Consider the following 15,406-nt stretch of genomic DNA (forward strand, 5'->3'; position numbering starts at 1 on the left):
AACCGCGCCCCCTGAACCAAGTGTTTCAGAGATACCTGAAAATAGGTTGAATCTTTTTCAGCGTATTAGTAAAATTCAACAGCAATTTTGGAAATTGTGGAAAAAAGACTATCTTTGCCTCCTGCAGCAAAGAAATAAATGGACCGACCCTACTGACCCTGTCAAGATCGGGGATTTGGTTCTGTTGAAGGAGGATGGTACTCCTCCACTCTTATGGCCAACTGCCAGGGTAATAGATGTATTGCCTGGTAAGGATGGTCTAGTTCGTACTGTCAAGATTCACACTACTCACGGTGATTTTCTTCGTGGTATTACGAAAATCGCTGTGATTCCCCTGGAAGATTAAAATCTATCCCTAGGGGGAAAACTTATCGTTTTCCTCCATTTTATCGTTGTTACCCCTTGTGTATATAAACTCTAATTTCTTCAAACATTTCTTATCGTTGTGCACATCTTTGCCAATCCCCTCTCTTCGAGGTGATATAGGCCATCTCTCTCGCCTGTCGCCCCCGGCAATATGTACAATAAATATATTATACACGGCTCACTAAAATAATTAGTTACGCCCCTGTACTACTGATTACTTAAAATTCAAGTAGTATTTATGTAACCTTTCTGGAAACTCCAGGTTATTGTTGAGACTCGCATTTGAACCCCTCGCCGGGGCAGATCGTCAAAAGCTTCCTAACGAGAATCATCTCTAATCTATCGACGCTCCCGCTATTCGTAAAAAGGCCGCATTTTACCGGCTTTTTTTGCTATCGTTTTATACCGCTCAGATAATTCAATCTGCTCAGTATTATCGACGATGATTTATTTAGCGTATTAGTGAGTGCCTTACAAATGAACCAAATGGATTATGGAATTCAATCAGAGCTCTGATGTGACACGTCATCAAGGAATAAAACTGTAAGTACTCTACATGTATGTGAACATAACTTATTAGTCGTGATACTGTATGCATTTTGAACCATATACCTCTCGTAGCAAATATTCTTTGTGCCATTTATGCAGATAATACTTTAAATTACATATGAAAAATCGTTATCTACTCTTAACCAGCTTACCTATGGGAATATACTCTATAACCGTACAATAAGTATAGGTTACTATTGTTAAGGATACTTTACGTATTGCCTAAACAAGTTCTTCGCAAAATTTTGTTGATTTGCTCCCAATCCATTGTTTAATTTCATATTTATACCTATGTTTTTTATAATTTTTAAATTGTTTTAAATTATCCGGTAGTAAATTGTACAATTTGGGCCCTATGTAACCAACATATCTTTGGAGGATGGATTTATTACATTTTGGTAGAATTGCATTATGTCTTATATATCTAGTTTGATGGGCATGACTGTTAAAATTTAATATTATCTTTTTTTCATGTATATGTATAAGGGCTTTATAGCAGAATAATTTACGTACAGTTAAAAATTTACTTTCGTTATATAACAGCTCACTAGAATATCTTAAATTTTTCCCGTATATAATTCTAATTATCCATTTCTGAATAATATTTATAGAATGTAAGTAATTATTGCGTATTCCACCCCATCCTAAAAGACCATATGTGAGTTGAGATTGTATAAGTGCATAATAAATAATTCGTAAATGAGTTATTCCTAAAAATTGTTTTAAAAATTTAAATCTTGATAAGAGTCCTCTTAATTTATTTACTATATTATTTGCTTGGGTGTTCCATCGTAAATGCTTATCAATTATTATACCTAGATATTTAATTTCGTATGTATGTGGAATTTCATTTTTTGCATCAATTTTTAACGGGCCAAGATTTGGAAGGTTATTAGCATATGATGTAAATGGCATATATTTTGTTTTTTCTACATTTAAGGTAAGTTTATTAAACTGAAACCACTTTTGAATTGTAGCAAAATCTGTTTGAGCTTTTTGTTTTAAGTCATTCCATGTATTTGCATCATAGAAAATAGCTGTGTCATCTGCAAAACTTATTATCTTACCTGTGATATTCAGTCTAAATAGATCATTAATATAAATATTGAAGAGAATTGGCCCCAAGACTGTTCCCTGTGGTACTCCGTAAGATATAATTCTTCCTTTACCGATTTCTCCATCTATAGAAACATGTTGTTGTCTATTTAGCAGATAACTTTCTAGGATGTTATATGCAAGTCCTCTTATACCATATTTTTGAAGTTTATTCAGCAGTATTTTATGTGAAACCGTATCAAATGCCTTTGCTAAATCGACAAATATACAAAGAGATGGTCTTGCATTATCAAGAGCTTTGTAGATGTTAGCTGTTAGAGTACATATTGCATCTTCCGTTGATTTTCCCTCTTGAAACCCATATTGACATTCAGATAGTATATTAAATTTTTTTAAAAAATTTGTAAGTCTTATTTTAATTATTTTTTCAAATATTATTATAATTATTATATGAATAGATCCAGATATTACAAAAGAAGAAGTAATACACGCATTAAAAACAACCAAGAGCGGAAAAATCCCTAGACCTCACATGCTTCCTATCGAACTACTAAAAATTATAGATATAGTGATCTATAACTGAATATACCGTAAACTGGACATATGTAGACATTATTGATACACACTTCGGATTTCGCAAAGGCCTAGGAACGCGTAAAGCTCTTGAGATCAAAGAAGACAGACTATAATGATCTCTAATCAAGGTTTAAGTTAACCTCTATAAGACAATCCATTGCCATAATCTCACACTTGCAACGCTATAAATCAGTAGTAGACCAGCAGGCGGATCTGTGAAAAACGTCTATTTTTGGATGTGCGAGGTGGCATTCGGACTTTTGCAGATAAAGTTAGGTGACAACTTCAATAATTATAATGGACTTATGCTGCTTCTCAAATATGCCCGGAACATTAATAAAAAATTTTAATATTTAAAAATTTCGAAAAACATCGATTTTTTACTACTTTTTTTGCTGATAACTTTAAAACGATTCATTTTGGAACAAAGTCGTAGGGAAATAAAATAAAGATAATTGAATTTTGTATGATAAATACTGGTTAAAAATGTCTTAAATTATTACCCTTTCTGCAAAATAGCAATAAATACAAAATAAGGGGGCAAAATAAGCCTGTTTTTATTCAATGTTTTTCAACCACTTTGGTTGCACTTAGAACTTTCGTAATTCGTTTAGAAAATTCTTACAACATACTTAAATCGTTCACCAAATTTCATTAAAAACCTGATAGATTTTGCAGAATAATTTTGCAATCTAATTTTTTTTAAGGTTCAAATTTTTTAAAAACTCTGAAGAAAAAGTAGACCATTTAGAAGTTTTCTAATTTTTTTACATAAAGAGTTTCTCTACCTATCTAATACACTTTACAGAATTAAAATCGGATCGTTTAAGCGGTCTCAGAGCACTGTTTTAAAGTTATAAACAATTTTTTGGCTTATAAACAAATACAATGAGGACGTTTGAGTTGGCATGAATTCTTTTTCTCGAGAATAGGCGCCTCTGGAGATAAATACCGAAACAGGTCGATTTTTATTTTTAAATGCTAATTTTTTGGTATATATATCATACTAGTGACGTCATCCATCTGGGCGTGATGACGTAATCGATGATTTTTAAATGAGAATAGGTGCCGTGTGATAGTTCAATCGAAAGGCTATTCAGTTTTGTATTCACTTATATAAACATTAACATAATTATTTATACAGGGTTTGAATTAAAAAAAATTGAATTAAATTAATTCCAATATTTAGATTACGTCATCCCACTCAGATGGATGATGTCACTAGTATGATATTTATGAAAAAAATTATAATGTAAAAATAAAAATCAATCTGTTTCGGGATTTATCTCCAGAGTCGCTCATTCTCAAGAAAATGAATTTATTCCAACTCAAACGTCCTCACTGTATTTGTTTATAACTTTAAGTGCTGAGGCAGCTTAAATACTCCGATTTAATTCTGCAAAGTGTATTCGATAGGTAGAGAACCTGTTTATATGTAAAAAAATTAGCAAACGTCTAAATGGTCTACTTTTTGTTCAGAAAGCTTTTAAAAAATTTGAACTTTTTAAAAAAAAATTAGATTGCAAAATTATTCTGCAAGAAAGCTGCATTTTGGTATGTATGTTGTAAGAATTTTCTAAGCGAATTATGAAGGTTCTACGTGTAACCAAAGTGGTTGAAAAACATTGAATAAAAACAGTCTTTTTTGCCTCCTTATTTTCTATTTATTGCTATTTTGCAGAAAGGGTTAAGACATTTTAAACCAGTAGTATATTATACAATATTCAATTATCTTTATTTTCGTTTATCGTTTTAAATTAAATAGTTTTAAAGTTATAAGCAATAAAAGTAGAAAAAAATCGACATTTTTCGAAATTTTTAAACATTTAAATTTTTTTATTAATGTTCCGGGCATATTTGAGAAGGAGCATAAGTCAATTATAATTATTGAAGTTGTCACCTAACTTTATCTGCAAAAATTCGAATGCCACCTCTTACATCCACCTCAAAACAGATCCGCCCTGGTCTATAGTGTATCAACAAACATGAGAGCACTTGGGGATTGCCGGATGGTCAAACGGTAAAATCAAATAGACCATGATTTAGTAGAGTATGATGTAGAAAAAACATAATGCATATTATATACGTTCATCTAATGGGCCAGATATAGATTCAGACCACCTTTTAGTGGGAAATTAAAAAAAAAGGAAGGAACGAACAGATGGAGTCATGAAGTTAATGACGACCTGGGGTATATCAATATCTAAACCAAGCCATGTGCCTGCTTGGCTCAATGTGCTAATATATTATTATTATAAAGCTTACCTTCTCTTTCTCGCCTTCTAATCTTTTTCCTTCGCCTTTCAACAACCGCAAGTTCCGCTTTAACATCAGCGTACGTCTTCCTCAGCTCCGCCAACTTTTGCTGAAGTATTGATATCCGTTGAACGCTGTCTAAACTTGAATCTAAATAAAAATATATAAATTCTATTAATATAAAGGTTATCATTCTAAAACAGTCATTAAAAAGTAGCTCAAAGAAGAAAGGAATTGGGAAAAAACTTAAAATATCAGAAATATATTCAGTAAACGTGAAGAGCCTTTGCTTGAGTGTATTAAAATACAGCATGTTTAGTTTTAACTTAGATATACGGCATATAAATGGCAACACTGCGCGCCGTCGAGTGCCAGACGGTCTCCACATCCCACGTTAACGCACATGATTCTCGCAGATTCTAGTCGACTAAGCAATGTTGCCGATTTTGGCACTTCCTTCAGTCGCCTATATTCAAAAGAAAATTGAACGTATTGTATGTTGGCGCAAATCACTTTCGCCGCTAAATATTTAAATTTAAAGTTCAAAAACACACAGCTGACATTTCTACGCAAAGTACAGAAGAACCGTTATTGCGCCTAAGCGGAAGAGTACCAGACATTCGAAAAATGGCGATAGCATAAGTCGCACCATCCGCGAGTATCAAAAATTTCGTCTAAATAAATCATCGGTGTGATACATAAAATCGTTAAAGTTGCTGATTTGGTGCATGGAAGAGTGCAGAACTGACTGGGGCCCCAGATTCGAAGAAGAAAACAGAAAACGTGAGTACCATTTTTTTATGGTGTGTGTTTACCGGTTCATCATTTATCTTATCAAATTGTATGTTAGTTCACACATTTAAAATTAGCAGACCTAAAACTACAGTTCACGAAGGAAATCATCATTTAAATACCGTGCGCTAACATTGTATAAATATATGTTTGTATAATGTACTTACCAAATTCAACGTAGAAATTGTATTGTGATGGTCGAGGAGATCGATTTGGTCGATTATACGCCGATATTTTGGCACTGCCAGTATTAGAATGGTCTGAAGTGTCATCGCTGTCACTATTATGTCTGGACCTATTCTTTTTACTCTTTTTGCCACTTAGAGGCATGGTATCTTCAGAATTTCTTAAAGACTTTCTTCGTTTCTTACAAGATGCTGGCTTCTTTATGTCACCCATCATCTGAGTATCTGAAATTAGTAATTTTGAATTTAATTATTTTGAAAGAATAAAATTTAAAATATTTGAATCAATATGATCGAATGAAAGAATAATTCCGAAGAAACAAAGAGAACTATTTATCCCCTATCCCTGTTTAACTTGTGTTTAGAAGGCTTTATTCTGAGAAGAAAGTGTGAAACTAACATTATGGCGTACTTACCTTCCTCACTATACGGTGATACTTTTGAAGACGTATTCCTTTGTCGTAAATACTCAGTTTCAATATCATTTGATTTGCAACTTTCGTTGTCGCCCATATTGGGAGAGAAGCTACCTGCATCTCTAAAAACAAAATGACATAATGTAAATAAAATCGAATATACTGTAGACTAAATGAAGACTGGGCTCATTCAAAAGAAATAAAATGTAGAATCTAAAGAACCACTTCTTCTCAAAATAATCAACTATTTTCAATGGGAAATAAGCCACAATTTTACCAAAAAAATTATATTATTAACGTTTCGACCAAAATGCAAAATAATACTAAATTAAACAAAAATGTTGTTGCTTAGTAAAAAATTCTTCTAATAATTTATTTAATCTGACTCATTTATATCGGAATTATATATTCTAGCGCGAGAATTTTACTGCCACCGTTGCATTTGGTTGTCTTTTTAAAGACAGATCACATGCTATGATTTTTTGTGGCGGATATTCTTGAGTTGGGTTGATTTCATGTAATCAAATGAACTATCTTTTAGTAAAGTCGTCCCAGGAACGCAACTCATCAATATTGGCGATATCATTTTATAGTCTTCTACTTTAAAATGTATAATAGATGTCTGAATTGCCGATATAAATGAGTCATATTAAATTAGAAGAATTTTTTACTAAGCAACAACATTTTTGTTTAATTTAGTATTATTTTGTATTTTGACAACGACACCCGACTTGGGCGTCGAAACGTTAATAAAATCATTTTTTGGTAAAATTGTGGCTTATTTCCCATTGAAAATAGTTGATTATAAAAATGCCACAAGAAAATAGCTGCAGAACAACTTCTCAAGATAACTGAGCAGAAATGTGAAGAAACAATGGGAGACAAAAAATTCGGTTCCAGAGAATGAATAGGAACAAGGGAAACTGTTCTCAATGCTAGCTTTATTCAAAGATCATGAGAAGTACAGAAACTCATTTACGTTTGCTTTATAAATTTTGAAAAGGCGTTTAATAGGGTCCAACAGGATAGACTGTTTGAGTATCTATAAATGATTGGAATTGATGAAAAAGATCTGAGACTTTTACATTTATATTGGAATCAAGAAGCTTTTCTATTCTAGTAGACGGCAAAGAAACAGACAAAATTTTCATTCAAAGATGTGTCAGACAAGGTTGTGTGTTATACCTAACTTTATTTAACCTGTACTCGGAAATAATATTCGGCGAAACCTTAGAAGAGAAATGTGGAGTTCGAATTGGGGGAGAAGCTATTAACGATATCAGAGATGCAGATGACACAGCGATCATGGCTGAAAGTATCGAAGATATTCAATTTCTTATAGTTCGAGTCACTAGAGAAGGCTCCAATAACGGAATTGGTATAAATATATCAAAGACAAAGTTACTTGTGGTTATGGTCTGTTTTTAAACCAAGAGGAGTAATTCAAATTTACCGCGCCGTAATGCTTGGAAAGGCAAATGGACCCGATGAGGCTCCTACTGAATTACTAAAGCTCTTGAATGATGAATCAATAGGTATAATATTGCACTTATTTAACACAGTATACAATACTGGTATTATGCCTCAAGAGTGGCTGCTGTCTACATTCGTTACACTGCCAAAGAAATCCAATGCAAAAGAATGTTCAGAACATCGAACAATATCTTTAATGAGCCATCTACTAAAGATATTTCTAAAAATCCTCCACAACCGAGTTTGTCAAAAGTTGGAGTCAGATATTAGTAATACACAGATGGGGTTCAGAAAAGGACTAGGTACTCGAGAAGCTCTCTTCGGTTTGAATGTTCTTATACAAAGATGCCTAGACGTTAATCAAGAAGTACATGCATGTTCTATCGATTTTGAAAAAGCGTTTGACAGAGTGCGCCATGATAGGCTAAGAGACATTCTTGAAAGAAAATACATAGATAATAAAGATCTGCGAATAATTCTCAACTTATATTGGAATCAGAAAGCTAACATCAAAATAGAAAATGAGATATCAAAAGCAATAGAAATACGTAGAGGAGTAAGACAGGGATGCATTTTGTCACCACTGCTATTTAATGTATATAGTGAAAGCATCTGCCAGGAAGCCCTTTTGCAAGCAAATGAAGGAATCGTAATCAATGGAGAGGTTGTAAACTAGAGTGCTATGTATTAAGAGTATAAGTCAAAAATTAAATTTTTTTATTAGGACTTTTCAAAGTCTTTTTTACCACTGATAAAATAACTATTACAACTAAATATGAAAATGGTGACGAAATATGATTAATAAATTAGTAATTAACTATTTTACTTTCTACGTTGGTAATACCTTATTAATTATATGATTCAAAATATAGAAGAATCCCGAAAAATCTTTTTTATGACTTATACTCTTAGTACATAGCACGTTAGAAATAATATTCGATACGCAGACGACACTGTACTAGTTGCAAGAACAGTAGAAGAATTACAACGATTACTTACAAACATAAATATTGCTTGCAACAATTATGGCATAAACATTAATATCAAAAAAACCAAGTATATGGTCTTCAGTAAAATCATGACACAACCAGCACATATTAGTATAAACGGCATTCAAATTGAAAAAGTATCAAGTTACAAATACTTGGGAACTTTAATAAACGAAACTGGAGACCAAAACAATGAAATAAAAAGACGTATCGAAATTGCCAGGGCCACCTTCATAAAGATGAGAAAATTCTTCTGCAACAGAGATATAAGCATCCCTCTACGATTAAGAATGCTAAGAGGCTACGTATTTAACACGCTTTTATACGGTGTAGAGGCCTGGACTCTCAAACAGAACAACATAAAAAATATTGAAAGTTTCGAGATGTGGTGCTACCGTCGAATGCTGAAGATAAGTTGGGTTGAAAGAATCACAAATCTTGAAGTAATACGAAGGATAGGAAGAGACCCAGAAATCTTGTTAACGATAAAACGAAGAAAACTCGAGTATTTGGGTCACCTGATGAGAGGTCATAAATACGCATTACTTCAAAATATAATGCAAGGAAAAATAGAAGGAAAACGGAAGAATGTCATGGATGCGAAATTTGAGAGAGTGGTTTGGCTGCACCACTAATGAACTTTTTAGGTCAGCTGTAAACAAAGTCAGGGTAGCCTTGATGATTTCCAATCTCCGATAGGAGTGGTACAAGAAGAAGAAGAATGCTTATTTGTAATTGGTCCAACCTCAGGCAAGTTTACTCCACTGTTATGAAATTTTGACACTAATGACATTTATCAAATTTTGACACTTATGTCATTTTATAGGTTAATTAAGTTATATCGGTGATTTTTTGTGTTTTCTACGTTATTCCTTTAATTTTTAGATTTTTAGTCTACTTTTATATAAAAAACAGTTGTTTTTAGAACTCTTTAGCGACGTATTACTATAATATAATATTATGGATTGCTGTTGAAGGCCGATATGGTCAACCAAAATACATGTATTTGGTGATTTTTTTAGTGACTTTCTTGGGTGTGAATCTGTCTTTTTAGTTTACTCCTCCTGGTTAAAAAACAAACTATAGTAGATAAGACGTTGGTCATATATACAACTAATTGTCAACAATGAGGCTATTACAAAAATTAATCATTTTAAATACCTAGGATGTTGGATAAACGGGACACTAAATCATGATGAAGAAACTAAAACTCGTGTAGATATTGCAAGAGGGTTTTTTATTAAATCTTAGATCTATACTGTGTAATTCTGAGCTGAATTTATAAGTGAGAATCAAGTTCCTAAATTTTTATGTGTATCTTATGTTACTATATGGATGTGAAACCTGGATCATGAAGGTTAATATGATAAACAAATTAGAAGCCTTCAATATGTGGTCATAAAAGCTCATGGATTCAACGCATTTCAAATAAAATAGGTTAAGGCGAAGGTGACTTGACGAAGATGGCAAAAAAGAGAAAACTTGAATATCTGGGGCCTATAATGAGATGTAGCAGATACTGGATACTACAGTTAATACTCAACGGAAAGATCAAGGGAAAAAAGCAATTGGTATGAAGAAAATTCATGGCTCCAAAATCTTCATCAGTGGACTGGCTTATCAGCAGATGAATTCTTACATGCCGCACAAGATAGCGAACAGTATCGGCAAATTGTCACGGAAGCTATCCACACCTAAAAATTGAGCACAGTACTCAGCAGGAGAAGGAAGAATAGGACCATATTCCTCAAGAAATAGCAAAGATATTGGGCGGAATGCATAAAACGTAGTACCTGCTAATGTTTCAAGTATGTACTACATTTTTGAAGATTTTACTACACTTACAAAACATTAAATGTTTTGTAAGTGCAGCAAAATAATTACAAAGCATTTGTAAGTGTAGAAATGCTTTGTAAGTGTAGTAAAATCTTCAAAAATGTAGTACACACTTGAAGCATTAGCAGGTACTACGTTTTATGCATTCCACCCATAATCTTCATATTATTATAAGCTTGGAAATTAAAAAATTTCTGAAGCTATTTCCTTGTGGCATTTTTTGTATAAATATTAGTAATATTTTGTATTTTGACAACGACATCCGATTTGGGCATCGAAACGTTAATAAAATTAGTTTTTAAATTTAATTGTGGCTTATTTCCCAATCAAAATAGTTAATAAGAAATAGTAATATTACGAAAAACTTCTTAAGGTATTATAACGGTATATTTGTTTCATTGTAAAAACCTTTAGATTAAAAGACAATTATTGTATTAAAATAAAAATACATCGACCTTGTGTTATCACAATTTTATGTTTTAATACAATTATTAAATAAGCTAAAAAATTTTACGACCAAAAATGTGGTGTGTTTCAACATTTTGTTTCAACAATTCAAGATGTTTCATTGATGATGGTCCGATTGGATTGAAAACTTATTGAAGATATTTATATTCAATTTGGATCATTTTAAAACGGTAATACTTTTGTATACTATATAATACTTGTACTTTTGTAAAAAATAAATATTTCAAAAATTGAAGAAAAAAAAATTGCGGCATTATCTGGATTAAGCAATCACACACTTACCCTCTAAGCGACAAATTACTAATACTGCTCTCTGGTGTCGTGGGTGGGGTATTATCAATCACAGTAGAATTTTCCAGTCGATTTTCTCTCTCTTCTTGTATTTCCATGTGAGGTGGAGATTCTGCAGCCTTCTTTTGATCTAACAACATACTCTTATTATTACTTGTACTTGGAGCACTCGCGAATGGCATTTCTAAAACAGACTTCATCGGTTTAATGTCCTGACTGCTCACTGGTTCGCTAGGGGGCGCTGGACTTCTTGGAATTACTTCTTCGCACAAAAGCAACGAATGAAGATTTGGATCGGGTTCTTCTTCTTTCGAAGCTTCTGGCTCTTCAGTCTTGTCATCTTTTTCTATTGTGGGAGGAGATAAATTCCTCACCTCCTAAAAAATATGTATTACAATGCGGTTATTATCAAACAATGTAAGATAAAACAAAATAGCATACAAATAATGGCTGGATTGGAACGTTACTTGATGGAAATTTATCATTTATCCGAAAATTAGTCAAAAATTATCCGAAATTTATCCGAAAATTAGTCAGGAATTTAGACATTTTTGACAACATTTTTGAAAGAAATGGTTTGGTATTTCCTTATACTTAGCCGTTGCCTGGAAACGAAAAATAACTGTACCGAAATATTATTTCCTTAAGAGGAAACAGTAGCGATCAACAGGTAGCAACAAACGCGGTCCAAGATTGCAGCTGTAATTTTGAATATTTTGTCGAGATATTTGGCACACATATTCGTAATATAATAAAGAATGGCGGTAGAGAGCCCAATTTGAGAAATATATTAGAATGTGGAAATAACTCTGTAATTAAATACAATATTAAAAAAAGGAGCCTGTACCGTCATTGAGGAGAACAAAAAAATACACTTTCTTCAAATAAACTTTTTTATCCCATGCCTAGATTTTGTGTCATTTTGGACCTACTAATTTTTTTTATTCCTAACAAGAAATCAAACATAACGTAACCACCAGAGAAGCGAAACTCAGGCCAAAAACGGTAACATAATTTTCATGCTCATGCGTCACGTAAGTGGTGCAACCTCACTTTTGCGACTGACAGCGACAGTTGTTTACAGTTAAATTTTATATTTATATATGTTTTATTTTATATTTCATATTTAATTAATAATTACTTGTCAAAAATATTACATCATTTGGACTGGTATATTTCTTAGAACATTAAGTTCTATTCTATAAGTGGTGCACAAGGTCAAATATTTCGGTCCCAACAAAATCAATGGAAACGACAGTCAGATTCGCTTATGTATATAACTAATAACTAATTTGGCAACATAGAGAAATTGTCACTGTCATTTTGACAAACCTGCGTCAGATTTTCTCTTATCTGTTCCGTTATCTTTATCGATATCTGTTCAGTGCAGTAGTGAATTTTAAGAATTCGGCATTGTCGTTTCATAGGAAAGTAGTGTTTTATAGTTAATTTATTATATTTTTGTGTAATAGAACTAAGTTGTTGGCCTATTTGAAAAAATAGATTATTGTTAATTGTGAGTTTTAGTTATATGTAGATAGGTAAGTATATTTTACGTAAAAATATTTCGAATTCTAATGTGAGTATATAAAGTTTTAGGAGGATTTTTTATTCTAAAAATATTATCAATAGTTTAACAAAATGGGAAAAGTAAATCAAACGAAAAATAAAGCGAAACCGTCCAAGAAAAAGTCAATTAAAAACCGTGCCAAGATTATGCGAAAATCGAAATTTGTTTCGCTTCACAACGAAAAATGGTTATTTATTATTGTTTTATTATTAGACATTTCATGCAAATACCTATCTTAACATAAAATTTTCACCCATTTTGGTTTATTTTTATAAATATTTATTTACTAATAATAACATCGTTTTCTATTACTTCCATTTAGCGCGACTATGATATTGTCAAAATATTAATCTTAGATAATGTCAAAGATTACCACTGTTGCCAAAGTTTATGATAATATCTCCCGAAGTTATATTTTGTTGCTACCTGTTGATCGCTACTACTGTTGGCTCTTAAGGAAATATTTGTTCCTTACGGCAGATTCAGAATCTAAAGAATTGAAGAAAAGAATCTCAAAATAAATTTTGTGGAAGTATCGAAAAAAAAAGTTTTTCAGTGTTTTTCAGTGTTTTGTTGTGAGATAAAATGAAACTGTGAATGAAATGAAGTGAAGTTTATGGGTAAAAGTGCACATCTGTTCAGCATGTTCGTAAATGGTATAGAGTATAGAGTGTACAGAATTCAGTGGAGACCGAGCGGAGACCATCAGATTCATCGTGTTCTGCCTTCACTGAATTCTATACACCATTTGCGAAGATGTTGAACAGATATGCACTTTTACCCATAAACTTCGATTAACTGACGATGAATGTCAATAAGATGAAACAGAGGGCATAAGAGTAAATGGAGTCTTAGTTAACAACATCAGATATGCAGATGATACAGTAATAATAGCCGATAGTTAACAAGACCTGGAAATACTCATGAGCAAAATAGTAAGGTGTAGTAGGGAGTACAGACTCTCAATATCAAAAAGACGAAGTTTATGAAAATTAGTAACAACAACCATAATACTAACGAAATCTTGATAGTAGCGGGCCAGCAGATCGGAAGGGTAAAAAAGTACAGTTACCTAGGAACACTTATAACAGAAAATAATGACTACACTGCAGAAATCAAAGTCAGAAACAAAAAATCACGTTCTAATTTTATGAAAATGAAAAAGCAAATCCTTTTAGCAAAGATTTAACATTAGCTCTTAAAGTACGCGTATGTTACGTATACAGTGTACTATACTATGAAGTGGAATCACGGACGTTAAATCTAGAGACAATGAGATTTTTGAGAGTATTTAACGCCTTTGAAATGTGGATCTATAGAAGAATTATGAGGGTTTCCTATGTAGATAGAGTTACGAACAATGAACGAACTACTGAGAAATCTAGGTAAAGAGAAGGAAGTTGAACTTATAATTAAAGAAAGAAAGTAACAGCACCTTGGACATGTGATGCGGGGCGAGAAGTATGGCATCCTGCGACTCATAATGCAATTAAAGGTAGATGACATAAGAAGCATCGGAAGAAGAAGAATTTCATGGCTGAAGAACCTGAGATTGGTTTGTATGCAGCTCAAAACAACTATTTAGAGCCACTGCCTCAAAAATTAAAATAGCTATGATGACTGCCAACCTCCGTAGCGGATGGCACCTTAACGATAGGTGAAATCCATTTTACATTTAAAAAACGTATCACAGAATGAATTTCACAATGGCGTCAACAGCGACCAGGAACTTCATATTCAAAGGCTGCTAGGCCGACACTGAGCAATGCAGCGTGTCGAAACTGTGAGCTAAGAGAGAAGGAGAGATGATGTGTAAGACGGTGTTGCCAGATTTCTTTCAGCACGTCACATTCTTTATTAACGGCGTAGGGAATCTTATATTACGAATGACCCTAGCGATTTTGGAATTTTTAGAAAAAGTAAATAAAGTTAACGTAACATTACACATACCTTTTTAATATCAAAGTTAAATTCAATATCCTCCCGTGACTGTGAATCGTCGGTGGTCTGAAGCTGGTTAAACATATTACTACTATCACTTTCTTTCGGATCTGGTCGCAACTTAATATCCACTGACATTGTCTGAGAGTCCTCATCTGACCTAGCTATTACCAACTGTTCAGAATCGCTACTGTCAGTTTCACTATCCTCAATAAATGCTCTACTAAGTACTTTCTTCCTCTTTTTCGAATCAGGTGTATCGGATTTATTCATCGACGAACTTATCTTCGAATTTTCCTCCGCAGCAGACGACGGATTTTCCTCTTCCTCCTCCATTTCTTCATCGTCTTCTTCTTCTTTGTCCTCTACCATTGGCTCTGGCAGTTCTTGTTTTTGTTCTGGAGAATATTTAGGTTCTTCAGGTTCGAATTTAGCTTCGTCTTTAACAGGAGAACGAGGCTAAAATGACAAATAATTTACATAAAATTTTAAATTGTGGCAAAAAGTAAATATGCGTCCAATTCAAACAATTAGGCGTGCAAGTCAGATACTTATAACTAGTTTTTTCGCTACTGTCAGTTTAGCAGGAAAGCGCTGTTGAAAAAAGACAGGGTGGGGCATTAGCCTGATGAGTCACACTTT

General features: G+C 32.9%; 1 protein-coding gene across 1 annotated transcript in view; it reads right to left on the reverse strand.

Moving 5' to 3' along the window:
- The window catches only part of LOC126887426 (AT-rich interactive domain-containing protein 4A), an 83,692-nt gene that overhangs the window by 8,025 nt on the left and 60,261 nt on the right, over positions 1–15,406 (reverse strand). The window contains exons 15-19 of the mRNA XM_050654952.1: positions 14,774–15,223; positions 11,245–11,630; positions 6,197–6,318; positions 5,763–6,005; positions 4,813–4,953 (exon numbers count right to left, since the gene is read on the reverse strand). Of these exons, the coding sequence (XP_050510909.1) occupies positions 4,813–4,953; positions 5,763–6,005; positions 6,197–6,318; positions 11,245–11,630; positions 14,774–15,223 (1,342 nt within the window). The remainder of the gene's footprint in view (positions 1–4,812; positions 4,954–5,762; positions 6,006–6,196; positions 6,319–11,244; positions 11,631–14,773; positions 15,224–15,406) is intronic.

The sequence above is a fragment of the Diabrotica virgifera genome, chromosome 6 (genome assembly GCF_917563875.1).
Source record: "Diabrotica virgifera virgifera chromosome 6, PGI_DIABVI_V3a".
NCBI lineage: Eukaryota > Metazoa > Arthropoda > Insecta > Coleoptera > Chrysomelidae > Diabrotica > Diabrotica virgifera.